We start from the raw sequence: 13,284 nt of genomic DNA, 5'->3' as shown, positions 1-13,284 counted from the left end.
CGGCTGAGAGTCGTATCTGATCTTATATGTGATTCTGGTTCGGCTTAAACCGTGTTAGCCCGCGTACGTAATTTTTGATTACTCGTCCCCGCCCCGGAGTGGCTCGGGGATGGGTATTGTTTTCACTCGGTTTGTCTGTCTGTCTATCTGTCTGTTTGTTAACAACTTTACGCGAAAACTAGGGGCGCGATTTTGACTAAAATTGCGAGGATGATGGGCTATGACCTTCTGATCACTTATTTAAATTTTGGCCCAAATTGGGCCCAGGCCCAGGCTGTAGGCCCAATTTTTATTTTTTTTCGTAACTCCTTTTAAATTCGTCATATCGACATCAAACCAAAACCTATAGCTGCATCTTTCAAATCTGCATCCTATAACATGCCTCATACCCCCCATTTAGCGGTAGGGGCGGTCACTATCAGGTGAGTCTGGCCTAGAAATTCAAATTGGCATAAAATCGTCAACTTTCACTGGATTTACTCCAAATTTGATATGTATCATCTTTGACTAGATATCCTGTTGTGTTCGTACGTCGGCACTAAAATGACTGCCGGTACGGGCTTGCTGTGCCTTGGTACCGCTTCTTGTTTGTTCTTGTTTGATCCTTACGCTGTTAATATTGTTTTAGGGTCTTTTTGAACTTTAGAGGCAGTATAGCCTTTGTTAAACTCTTCACGACCAGAACGTCCCGCCTGAACGTTAAAAAAAAAAAAAAAAGGCACTCAGTAGAGCGCATACCTCCGCCAACGCCTTGTCTCGCAATGTTAAAGAAAGTGAATAATATTCCTGGATCCGCACCTTTATCCGGACCCACACTAAAATTTAATGGAGTGTATTATGGGCCAAGGCCCATTCTTCTACCAAGTTTCGTAGAAATCCGTCCTGTAGTTTTTTTGTAATCTTGCTCACAAACCAACCAGCCAACAAAGAAACGGACAGGGGTGAAAACATAACCTCCTTGGCGGAGGTAATAACTGAATGTAGGTACTAAGAATATTTAAGACGTACTCGGGGTGAAGATTCGGTTGGGTCATTTCTGGCTTGGTAGGCTAATGTATCTGAGAAAATTGAATTGGCTTCAGGGCTCCTCGTTTAATAATGCATTAGCCGAGCAGCGCCATCTTGTACCTCCCGCCCCGAGTAAGAAATCCGGCTCAAGTTCTTTGCCCAAATTCACTCAAAGCGGGTTTATTTTTTATTTTTTTATTATTTATTTTTTTGGTGGATTATTATTATATTTTATGCCAAGTAACGTATTTTTAGGACAATTGGAAAATTTTGAAGGCTTCTTTTCGTAAAAGTAGTGTATTTTTAGATTACATGGCTCATTGTTAGGTATCGTGGATTCTTTGAAGGTGTCGTAACCTATTTTTTTTACCTCCGCCAACTGTATTCACCTATGTTTGTCTGTTTATTCGTGTGTTTGTCCACACGATATCTCCGAAATTTGTTCGTGAATTTCAGTGAAATTTTGTGGAAGGGTGGGGCATGGGCTAAGAAAGAGTATATTAAATTTGGGGGCGGATCCGGCTCCGGCTCCGGCTCCTATGTATCTCGCACAATAACTCCGAAAGTCCTCAGTGAATTTCAATCAAATTTTATGGAAGAGTGGGGTCAAGGAACAATTGATTAAATTTTGGGGTGAATCCGGATCCTATGTAATCCACACTATCTCGGCGGATCCGAATACGTATCCTGTTTAATAGCATTGGCATTGGTGGAGGTATGCACAGCCTGAGTGCTTTCTAGTTTTGTGTATGTGTTAGCAGGTTTGTAGAGAGAAGCAGCATGTCAGTATATGTGGTGACCTTTTGGGTGGGATGAGTTTGTAGCGAGAAGTAACATGTCTGTATATGTGGTGGCCTTTTGGGTGGGATGAGTTTGTAGGGAGAAGTAGCATGTCTGTATATGTGGTGGCCTTTTGGGTGGGATGAGTTTGTAGGGAGAAGTAGCATGTCTGTATATGTGGTGGCTTTTTGGGTAGGATGAGGTTGCATGTTTTGTGGGTTGGGTTTCTTAATTTAGTTAAGTGGCTTACGTTTTAGGTTTTTTTTTTTTTTTTTTTTTTTTTTTTTTTTTTTTTTAAAGGTGTGGTGGCATATTTGTAAGTTCTGGTGGCTTATATTTAGGTGTGGTGGCATGGTACCGGATCAGGTGGCATTTTAATAGGGATGTGGCTCTTAGTTTTAGGTCAGGTGGCTTTTTTTAGATGACAGGGCTTATTTCCATTATATTGTCTAGTTTAGTTTAGTTAATGTGCAAGATGTAGAGGAAGGAAGTCCGTAGATATCAGGGTTGAAGGGAACGTGCTTTGATGGCGTGGTCAGATGGAGGGAATGGATATAAATAGGGTGGTGAAAAGGGTATATGTGAGTGAGTTGCACGATGGGAGGACGCGTGATAAGCCAACAAGGTGGGTAGATATGAGGCCCTGAGAAAGAGGTGTGGAAGTCGACGAAGCCGGAGAACCGACAAGGAATCGGGCTGGGCGGATGAAATCTGTACGGAGGGGTGTATGGCAAGTTTTTTTTTTTTTTTTTTTTTTTTTTTTTTTTTTTGACAGTCGTGGGATTGACTCTGGTAGGTAATTATGATGCTACATGGGGACAGGTGTATCTGTCAGGTGGAGACAGGAAACATATGGCATTAATGGTGAGTGAATGGGTGTGTGGCCCACTTCACTGAGCATGCAGTTTATTTGTTCTTCTCCCACTATCGTATTCTTTCCATTTTCTGGCCTTTTGTACCCAGCCTCACCCCACCTGCGGGTGGAGAAAGAGGCGGGATGATTATGATGATGATGTGGCACATTTTTAGGTTTGATGGTTTATTTTTGGTTCTGTCTTCAGGCGATTCCACACTGAATACAAGCCAAGTGATATGTAACCCAGGAAGCTATTTACTACTTTAATTGGTAACTTTACAACCTGTTCCTGCGATTGGGGGGGGGGGAATTGCCCCCATAGTCCCTGTGGGTCGTAGGGAAGAAAAGGAGGATGGCAGGGATTAGGTTCCCGCACCCGCTGTTCTTACCCATGGCGAAGGCCGGAAGTCTCAAACCGGGGTTCTGTACCTGGCCTGGCTCCAGTGAAGGTTAGCAGGTTCGTATGGCCGTGTGGAATGAGACATTGGACGACAGAGTGGAAATTCAAGAAGGCGTCAGTGTGCCGAGATGATTTCGGGAGTTTGTTTCCAACGCATTGCTGAACACAAGCGTCTGACAGGCTTTGGAGCAAAATACATTCGTTCTCGACCAGAGAGGCATTAACTTCGGCTGCCATTATTAGAAGTCCGAGTTTCTGACCACAATTAGAGTTGGCAACTTTTGGCAACTTTTTTCCGAGCACTCAGTTCGTAGTTCTCGTATTTTTTGCTGGCCTGCTCCTATTTCTGGCCCTTACCAACCCCCCTTTTTTGGGGGGAGGGGGGGAGAGGGGAATTGGATGATGACGAGGATAATCATGATGACAGAAACTGTAGAATTTCCATGGTTTATAAAAGGACGATTATTACTTTCATATTTGAATTAAAGGGAGTAGGGTAATGTTTTGCTTGCACCTGTCTGTCTGTCTGTTTGTCTGTCTGCCTGTCCGGGCTCTTAACATTTTACAGTCTTATCTAACTTTTCTTTACGTGTGGTTGAATTATGAAAGTCGCAGGTCGTAAGTCTAGGTCACTAAAATGAAAAGAAATTACCCTGGGCGAAAGATTGCCTCGCATCTCCAGGACATTCCAGTCTAATTTAAAAGTAGGTTAAAAATATCTTGCAGTCTTAATTAAATTGCTCAGTTGTAGCCTAATTGAAATGCATGGCGGAATTCACTCTAAAAGCTTATTTTTAGTTCAGCAGACTTACGTAATTTGCCTGGCTTATTTGTGTTTGCGGTGGCTGATAGTAGTTGAGACGGGTGAATTTGAGTTTAAATTTAAGTGGTTTGTGTGTCTGGATGAATTAATTTTTGTTAGATAGTTAATATGGCAAAGGTAATTTACTGTGTTGTTGTGACTGATTTGATACTGGTAGACTATTTGAACTTCAGTTGGTTTATGTGACAGGTGAAATGTTCGGTTCAGGTGGCTGGTGTGACAGGTGAAATGTTTGGTTGAGGTGGCTTATGTGTCAAGTGACATGTTTGGTTCAGGTGGCTTGTGACAGGTGACATGTTTGGTTCAGGTGGCTTATGTGACAGGTGACTTGTTTGGTTCAGGTGGCTTGTGTGACAGGTGACATGTTCGGTTCAGGTGCCTTGTGTGACAGGTGACATGTTTGGTTCAGGTGGCTTATTGTTGAATTTGGTTTTAGTCAGCAACGTATGAAATGGATGGCATATTTCTTGAGTTAATGACACAGGTTGTTGTTGTTGTTGTTGTTGTTGTTGTTGTTGTTGTGGCACCAGGATCATCTGAAACGCGAACCCGGTGGACTGCAGGCTTAAGTTACTTTTCTGCACTCCACATTCCTCCTTTTGGGGGATAGCGAAATAGTTGATATAACCAGGCAGTTGAACCTCTCGCTTATATCGATGACAGTACATAAAGGTGTATATACTCACAGGTGATTTATTCGACTGCAGAAAACTTAAGAGTGTAGTAAATGTCATCAGATAGAGAGAGAGAGAGAGAGAGAGAGAGAGAGAGAGAGATTTAAGTATTTAACTCCCTAGCGGTGGAGAGTTTACGTGAACTAAATAAAATCGCCCATCATAAGCTGGAATAAAGTACAAACGTGTGTTGTGGGCCAGAAGACATTGTGATTGTTGTTAGCACTGTGGTGTCTCAGGTTTCTCATGAGCACAGTATAACTGTCTGACGCAAGTAAACATAAAATGCGAAAATACAATTTAGGGGTCTTTCATTTATGGCCTGTGGGACGGAGCCAGCAGTTTCAAAGACGAATGAAAGGGAAATGGACGTATTTAAGACTGGAAGGAAAAGTAAATTAATGTATTGAAGACGAAAATGAAGAATGAATGCACGTACTGAAGACTGCAGTGAAATGTGAATTTCTGTATATAAGGCTAGAGTTCAGAGTACAGTAAATGATAGAGAGTTCATTTAACTAGGTAGTCTGTTAATGACTAGTTTTCATGTCGTACAGTATTTTCATTTTCATTATCTGGATCCTTCACACCTCATTTACTTATAGAAAATGGGATGATGATGATGATGATGATGATGATGATGATCCACAGTTTTCTCTGAGGGTGGTAAATAGTCTGACATCAGCCGAAATGAAGTAGGTCATTCACAAACAAGAGGATTAATTACAGGAGTTGGTTGCAATTGTAATGTTTGTGCGGTGTTGAGTTTAATTTATTGTGCCCCAGTGTGCTCGTATATGTGTCCGTGTGTGACATCAGAGTAACCATTTGTATCTCTGAAAATGTAAGTATGACTCTGTGACTTTCTGTGTGTCACCATTTGTGCCCATTTCAGTGTAAATGCAAATGTAAGTATGACCCTGTATTTCCCTTTAAGTATCATTGTGACGCTGCTTGACCTGGTGTGACCCCGAGTGTAACCCCATATGCCCGTGTAAATGTGGCCATGTGAACTAATGTACCCCTGTAAAAATAAGTTCCCCCAGTGTGACCCAAGATAACCTCTTGTCACCTCTTCCTCCAGTATCGTGAAGCACTTTGCCCGCCACGGTGACGACAAGAAGAGGGTGGAGCAGGCCTTGGAGGCTTCCGGGTTACCATCAGGCAAGGTCAGTACACCACCACTGCCTCTGCTCACTTCGTATCAACCACCGTTTTCTATTTTGACGCTACCCTATCAATTTTTACTACCTCCTGTTGATTTATTATTGTTACGCTGAGTATTCTATTATAACGCTGTCTTTCATGTTCTGTAATACATCCTGTTCATTATACGCAATATCAACCTGTATGCAGTATCCAGTATATTATACGTAGCATTGATTTTTTTTTTTTTTTTTCAGCATCTCTTTATGTACGGTACCTTAAGTGTTATGCAGTATCTTCCATGTAATATGCGTAGTACCTCGTGTATATTTCGCGTAGTATCAAGTATGTTTTTACGCAATGTGTTTGATTTTATTTCGACGTAATATTTCCCGTTGCGTTTTTTCGCGCAATATGCCCTGCTGCGTTTTATTTTTACGCAGTATCACATTTAGTTTCCAGTTGTTTACTTAGTGATTTCAACACATTCTCCTCTATTTGCGCATCGGATTCATCCTGTTTAACTTTTATTCAATAGTTCCTAAAATTTTTATGTAATATTCCTTCTATTTATCATATGATCTTTATCTTACGCCATTGTACCTCAGTTTCGTTCATGTTAACGCCACACACTTTTATTCAGGTAGGTCACCCCTTCTACACACAAAAGAAAAAAAAGGTGTTAGTATGGTGGCGATACTTTTTTTTTTTTTTTTTTTTTTTTTTTTTTTTAGCTGGCGCAGGACATTTTTATTTCATGGGATCTAAGAGGGTTGCCTCTGATGCTAACCCCTTCAGCCCGGGGACCCTCACTCGTATTTTAATCTTGTCACTACCATATGATTCGGTTCAGAGAGTGTCATCGTAGTGAAATGGTTAATGAAGGATAGTTCTAACCCCTTCAGTTTGAATATCTCTCCTGAGCTAAATTGTGGATGGCAAGACGAAAATGACATTATCGTACTGAAGAGGTCAGTATTGGTACTTACTGGCTGTTATTCGTTCTTTTTTTCTAAAAATATTAATTCGCCTCATTAGTGTTGCTTCACATTTATTATGGTTAGTATAAGACGTGTGTATTTAGATTAGGAGAGAGAGAGAGAGAGAGTTGAATATTCATAAGTTTACTTGTTTTCATAGGAGGAACACCGTACTTCCTATTTACAATTACTCTCATATACTTTCAAATCCGTAGCACACATCCGAGCAGTTGTATTGGCAGTCTTGTGGACCCTAGTGCCTACCCACCGCCCGACCCTGCCCGTCTGAAAGGGAGTCGTAGTGAAGATATCATACTGACCAAAACCTTGTTGTTGATAATTTGCAGGGCCTCCAGACTGCACGTGATATAGGGTGTTCTTATTGCAGTTGAGTGAGGGAAGGTGTTTGACAATTTTTTTTTCTTTTTTTTAACCAGTGGATGAAGATAGTACTTGTGTATCATCGTTCTTGCTTCTGACTACACTCGGATCAAATTTAGTAACTGTAGTCATCTAAAAAATGCCTGTGGAAAACTAAGAGCTTGCCAGCACCTTCGGGTAGTCGGTCATATATGGCCAGAAGTGTCATGGCGAACTGATCCTCATCCAGTTTACCGAAGCTTCCATCTTCCTCGTTGACACTGAACAACAGGTCTTGGAAGTGAAACCCTGGCTGCGACTTTCCTCTAGTCAGGGGCAAGGGTTGAGGATGACCAAAAACTATGGCTCTCGAATGCACATGGGGGAGAGCTACTTGGATTGGCGAGAAGTTGTGAGTGGCTTGTAAGTGTCAGGGTCAAGAATGCCTTATCACTCTGGAGGAAATCTGCGATTCGACGAGAGCTTGTAGAAAGATAGCCTGACTTTTTCTCACCTGAACTCTTTCAGCTCGCGGGCGTCTTTTATAAATTATACCTGCTAACTCAAGACGATGACATTCAGCTCAGGATACATTTTTCGGTCTGGAGGAGTTAGATTTAGCTTTTCTTACCCCTCCTGTATCAGGGACTTTCCTATAAGATGAATATTATCGTCTGGAGGTAACAAAAATAACCGTTTATCGTAATTAAAAAGTTGTGTTTATTGTGGCATACCCCAGCATCACCAAACGCCATATGATCGAACTTGCTCGTTCGTACCGCACAGACTGAGGCTTGGAGACGTTGCTGTCGCCGTTGCCCTGGATGAATTGAGCGCCTGGCAGTAGAAAGTAGATATATTTGTTTCTTGAAGTTCAGTTTTGGCAGCCCTAATACCATCTGACACCACCTGGCCGAACTTTCTCTTCTCAGATTGACCGAGGCTGGGAGACATTGATGAACTCTGGGATTGGACGTCTGGCGGCTGAAAAATAAATAGTCCAGTGTCTTGAAGTTTATTTTTGGCTCAGCCCCACGCCATCTAACGCCTCCTAACCGTACTGGCGCGTGAAAGTGAACCCCAGGAATGTCCATTAAGGCGGGACCCGGCGCGCTCATTCGTAGCTGTGATATCCTCGGCTCGGCTAACTTTGTCCCAGATTGGTTTTGTCTTGCCTTACATGGGCCCGTTTTGGAGGGAGACCAGATTGGTAGAGAACGGAAAAAGGCAAACAAATATAAATAAATAACGAACTATTGCAGACAAATAAAAGAAGAAACGGCCATGTAACGAGATAGTGTTTATGAAGGGCGTTTATGTTGACTGGAATAATGAAGTGCATTTGGACTAGGTGGAAATATTAATAGCGCGTTATATGAAATTATTTATGAATTAAGAGCTCTCGAGGTAGATGTATATGAACTGTGAAGAGCGCTTGAATTGTCAGTGAAGAGAGTTTGAGTGAGGTGAAAGTTAATTAAAAAGGAAGAGCGTTTTTAGTTAATTGCAGCAAATTGTGAGGAGCTCTTAGGTCTCGAGTAAAGTGAAGTTTATTACTAGGAGCGTTTGAGGGATTTTAAATACGGTAAGGGCGGGTAGAGTCTGTAAATATTGTATTAGACTTGCGAAGGTTTGGATTAAAAAAAAGAAAAAAAAAAGTATGAAGGAGATATGCTAGAATGAGAAGCGAATGTCTCGATTGAAGTGCAGTTGGACGACTTAGGATTTTTAAAATTTCTTTTTAATTTCTGATGAAAGGTGATAAGCGTGGACTAGAAGTAAATGTGGAATGTAATAGAGGCGGATGCTTCGAATTAGTTACTATTATTATTATTATTATTATTATTATAGGTTATTATTATTATTATTATTATAGGTTATTATTATTATTATTATTATTATTATAATAGGCTGTTATTATCATTATTAGTTGTAGCAATAGTAGCAATACCGGTATTATTATTATTACGTAGACACCAGTGTGTGGAATTAAATGAAGTTAATTAAGTGGAATTATTTTACAGTTCTGTCTCAGCGAAATATCGACGTCAGCCCAAACACGTCTTTTATATCCTGCAATTGATAGGTGATTTTGTACTGCTTTGGGGGACATGTCTGTTTGTGAAGTGTTAGAAAACTATCTTCCTTAACCCCTTCACGAGTCTTACCTAACCAAATGAAATCATGTGGCAGTTGTGCGAAATAAAGAAGGAGGTTCTCGTAATAAAAACTATGAATTAACGTTCTGTTAATGAAAGAGAATATTGGTTCAAGATTTCCCCCATCGTCAGTGGCCAGACGGTTTTATTTTATCACTGCATACTTGTTTCATTAGGCCTTCCTTCAGTCTGTCTGTCTCTTTCGCCTCTTTACTTCTATCCTTTTCTGTTATTTGATCTCGTCTATCTTACCTTCAACCTGTCTCTTTCGTCTTTTGTTCCTTCCATGTATCCATTTATCTGTCACTGTGTATCTGTCTGTCGCCAGACCGGTAATGCTAAATTTCTTCCCTAGGGTGTGTTTGTCTTCCATTGGCCCTCTGGCGGCAACAAAGTGAAGTTGTAGCCATTTCTCTTTACCCTGAGGCGTCGAGGGCCCAGTCTCGGAAGAGAAGGCGCCCGAGGCCCCATGCCATGCCAGTTTACTTTCTACTTAGGACACGTTATTCTTTCCGCGTTTTATGATATGGAAACTGTCCGGATATAACAGATATAGATGACACACTTGACACTCAGGATCGTACGGCACTCTCAGTATAATAAAATTGTGTGGTGTATTTTGGAATAGCATACTATAGTTATCCCGATCATGAGAGCATTAATCATTACGATATACAGTATATATATATATATATATATATATATATATATATATATATATATATATATATATATATATATATGTATGTATGTATATGTTCTTTAATGTTTTGGGGTTCATCGACCCCCGCTTCCCCTGCTTTTTTTCCCCCTAGGGGAGAGTGTAAAGAATGTGGGAGAAAAGGCGGGAACGATGAGAAGTTAGCCTGTGGCAACAAAAGGCTCACAAATTGAAGAGGGTCCATATCGTACCAAAACTTTTGTCTCCTCACAATAAACACAAACACTTTTTCAGAGCCCTTTTCTTGTCATCTTAGGATGCTGTCTAGCGCTTCATCTTTTCCACGATATTTCTGCATATAGCACGTTAATACTGTATTCTTTTTAGCCTACCGTATGTTACGTATGTAAATTGTTCATATTATAAGTATATGAGTGACATACAAGAGACTGTCTGAGTGTTATATGCAAGATTAATTGCTTAGGGCGAGGTACAGGTAAAGTAGCAGAGGTCATGAGGTGCATAGCCGCGTGTTTCTCGCCGTAACTAAGGCCTTTGTGCCTGCCCTCAGCCTGAGATACAAGGCTACTGCACCGGAAAGGCGTCTGAGTTCCCGAGAATACGTCATTCATTATGCGGCCATAATTCACTTACGCAAATAGAGTATTAGTATTACCTCTTGTGCCCGATAACGTATGTCTTCTTTGAATGCCCAACTTTTACATGGCCTACAACTGGTTCTGTAAATTGAGGGAAAATAGTGAAGCAGTTTTATACTTTCTGAAGAACTTTAAAAGTTTGGCAGCTTTCTATTATCAGTTCTGCGAAGCAGAATGGTATCATTTCTGGTAACCCGCCCTATACCGTTACACAAGATTCAGCCTGTGTGTGTGTGTGGGGGGGGGGCGCCTTAACTCCTCCTAATCTATTTGATGGATTTGAAAAGAGAATTCATCTGGTTACTCCGAAGATTCTTCCACAGCATATCGTTATTAAACCATGATTTTTTTTAGAGAGGTTAGCTCCCCCACCATATTAAAAATTTTCTCGTTGTTAAAGGAGGGGAGATATGACTTTGATATCATAATATATGTTGTACAATGCGTGACTCATCTCCCTCCCAGTAATTCTTGGGGTGGGGGGTCAACCCCCCTCCCGAAAATAAAAATGATCAGGAGAAACTGAGCTCATGGATTCAACGAAACTTCCCAGGTTTATCTTCTGCTTCCTTGATAATGTCTTCCACACTGTAAAGTTTTCTACAATTATTATTATAATATATGTATATATATATATATATATATATATATATATATATATATATATATATATATATATATATATTGACGGGAGGGGGGGTTCGGCCCTCTTTAAAACTTAAGGATGCAAACTAGGGGAAGGAGGGCAAATATATTTTTGATATTATAGTACATCTACAGTACAGCTACCACCACCACCACCACCACCACTACTATTACTACTACTACTACTGCTACTTACTACTTACTACTACTACCACTACTTACTACTACTACTACCACTACAAAGATGACTCATTGAGTGTAGCATGGGATATTACACCTTCATGTATACCACCATTGTGATCATGTGGCATATACTTCGGGTTACTCGCTTCATTTATGACTCAGTAACATTATTTTATTTTTTCAAATTTGCATGCATAGCTTATCACAGGATTACATATGCATTTTCCATGTTTTCTTTGAATGCACAGGAAGAAACTGCACGTCTGTTTTATTGTATTGTGCACATAATAGCAAAAGAAACAAACCAAAAAAGTAAAATGAGTTGACTTACAACGAGGACTTACTGTACTGTATGTGAGAGATCATAATTCTACAGAGGCTCTGGAAACAACGTCGAATGCTTTGTAAATTTTTGGATTAAGTAAAAAAAAAAAAAGACAAAGAATACATACTGGCTACAGAGTGTGTGGGCAAGACTCTTCTCCGAATTTATCAGACCTTCCACCCACAGACATTCCTCTTCTTGGGGTAGTTAAGGTAAATGAGTTGTATTCATTTGGCTGAGAAGGCTTATATTTCAGCTATTTATTTAGCATATCGCATGTTGATATTCACCGTTATGTAATTTGCCATGTTAATCCGTTCAGTATCGACATTGTCTGCACAAGTAATACACATGAGAATACCAGAATATGATTGGCAAAATAAACCGCCGAGGAAGAGGCATTGCAAAATCTTAGCCAACGAGAATACGACTAAATTTCCCCGTACTTCCATTGCTGACAACAATACGAGCCTCGAAGGCATGGATGGCAGGCTGTTTCAGTGACTGGCCAGGCTGTTAGGGTAAAGTGTAGGGTGGGACAGGATCAGTTTGATATTGATCTCAGGCATAGCCACTCATATTGAAATTATGTAACTTTGAACTTTTGGACATGAACTTTCTGGGAGTTTACATTTCGCAACTGTATCTGCACTATACTCTGAAGCATCCAGTAATTATTATTTGTTGTTTGTTATCTTCTTCGTGACCCTTTGCTTACAGGTACAAGTTGCAGTGAAGGCCTTGCTTTACACACGTGGGCTAGAGACTCTATGAGGCATTGGAGGTTTGTGTATCAAGTAGCTAATACCACCAGAGGCATAGTGGTTATTGCTCTGAACTGGAAGTCGTGGAATTCTCGCTACCAAGAATATTGCTTGGTTCAAAAGGATGTCCGGCAAAGCCTTTGTGTTACGAGGAAGCGGCAAGGTATCCAGCACCATAACCAGTGACCAAGAGGCTTGAGATGAGAAGGTGGCTTTGATTGGGGGGGGGGGGAGTAAAAATCTTGAGAAGTATAACCGTCCTAATATCTGGAGTCATTTCAAGTCTAAATTGCAGCAGCTTAGCTGGAGTCGCCATGAACTCCAAGATGGCACAAGCTACACAACCTCGCTTTTTCAGCAGACAGGACAGGAAGGCAGCCACCAACTCCTCACTGGGAACACTCTGACCCCTCTACCACAGGAAGGCGACAACTGTTTCATTGCAGGTATTTAACAGACTGGGTAAGAAAAGATGACAGCTGAGAGGTAGGTCCCCGACTACCTCCTTGGAGAACAATTGGATGAGGATGGTGTGGATAAAATTTCACGGGTAGGTGGAGGAACACCTCTGTACGGAAAAACAGACGGTCTCTCAGGCATGCGTTGCTGAGGGGCGCCACCAGTTTGTCCGGCACTTGCTTGTTGTGAAAGATGGCTGTGGTTCACACTACCGAGTGGAGTTGTTCTGATGGAACTTCCACATCATTTAAATCTCATTGTAGTTGTTATGGGATGCAAACAGGTGTTCTATCCATAGATCTGTGATCTCTGGACAGCTGGTACCTTCACACAAGGATTGAGGTGTTTGTGGTCATGGTTAGGTATATTTTGTGGTGGAGGCCATGAAACTCACTGTGTGAG

General features: G+C 41.0%; 1 protein-coding gene across 1 annotated transcript in view; it reads left to right on the top strand.

The window, feature by feature from the left end:
- The window catches only part of Plc21C (Phospholipase C at 21C), a 739,135-nt gene that overhangs the window by 82,296 nt on the left and 643,555 nt on the right, over nt 1-13,284 (top strand). The window contains exon 6 of the mRNA XM_080273643.1: nt 5,626-5,710. Coding sequence (XP_080129769.1) covers nt 5,626-5,710 — 85 coding nt within the window. The remainder of the gene's footprint in view (nt 1-5,625; nt 5,711-13,284) is intronic.

Source organism: Coenobita brevimanus, chromosome 55, assembly GCF_032717465.1.
Source record: "Coenobita brevimanus isolate Jiangsu-jjx chromosome 55, ASM3271746v2, whole genome shotgun sequence".
NCBI lineage: Eukaryota > Metazoa > Arthropoda > Malacostraca > Decapoda > Coenobitidae > Coenobita > Coenobita brevimanus.
The sequence above is the reverse complement of the archived record's forward strand: the minus strand, read 5'-3'. Positions and strand labels throughout refer to the sequence as shown.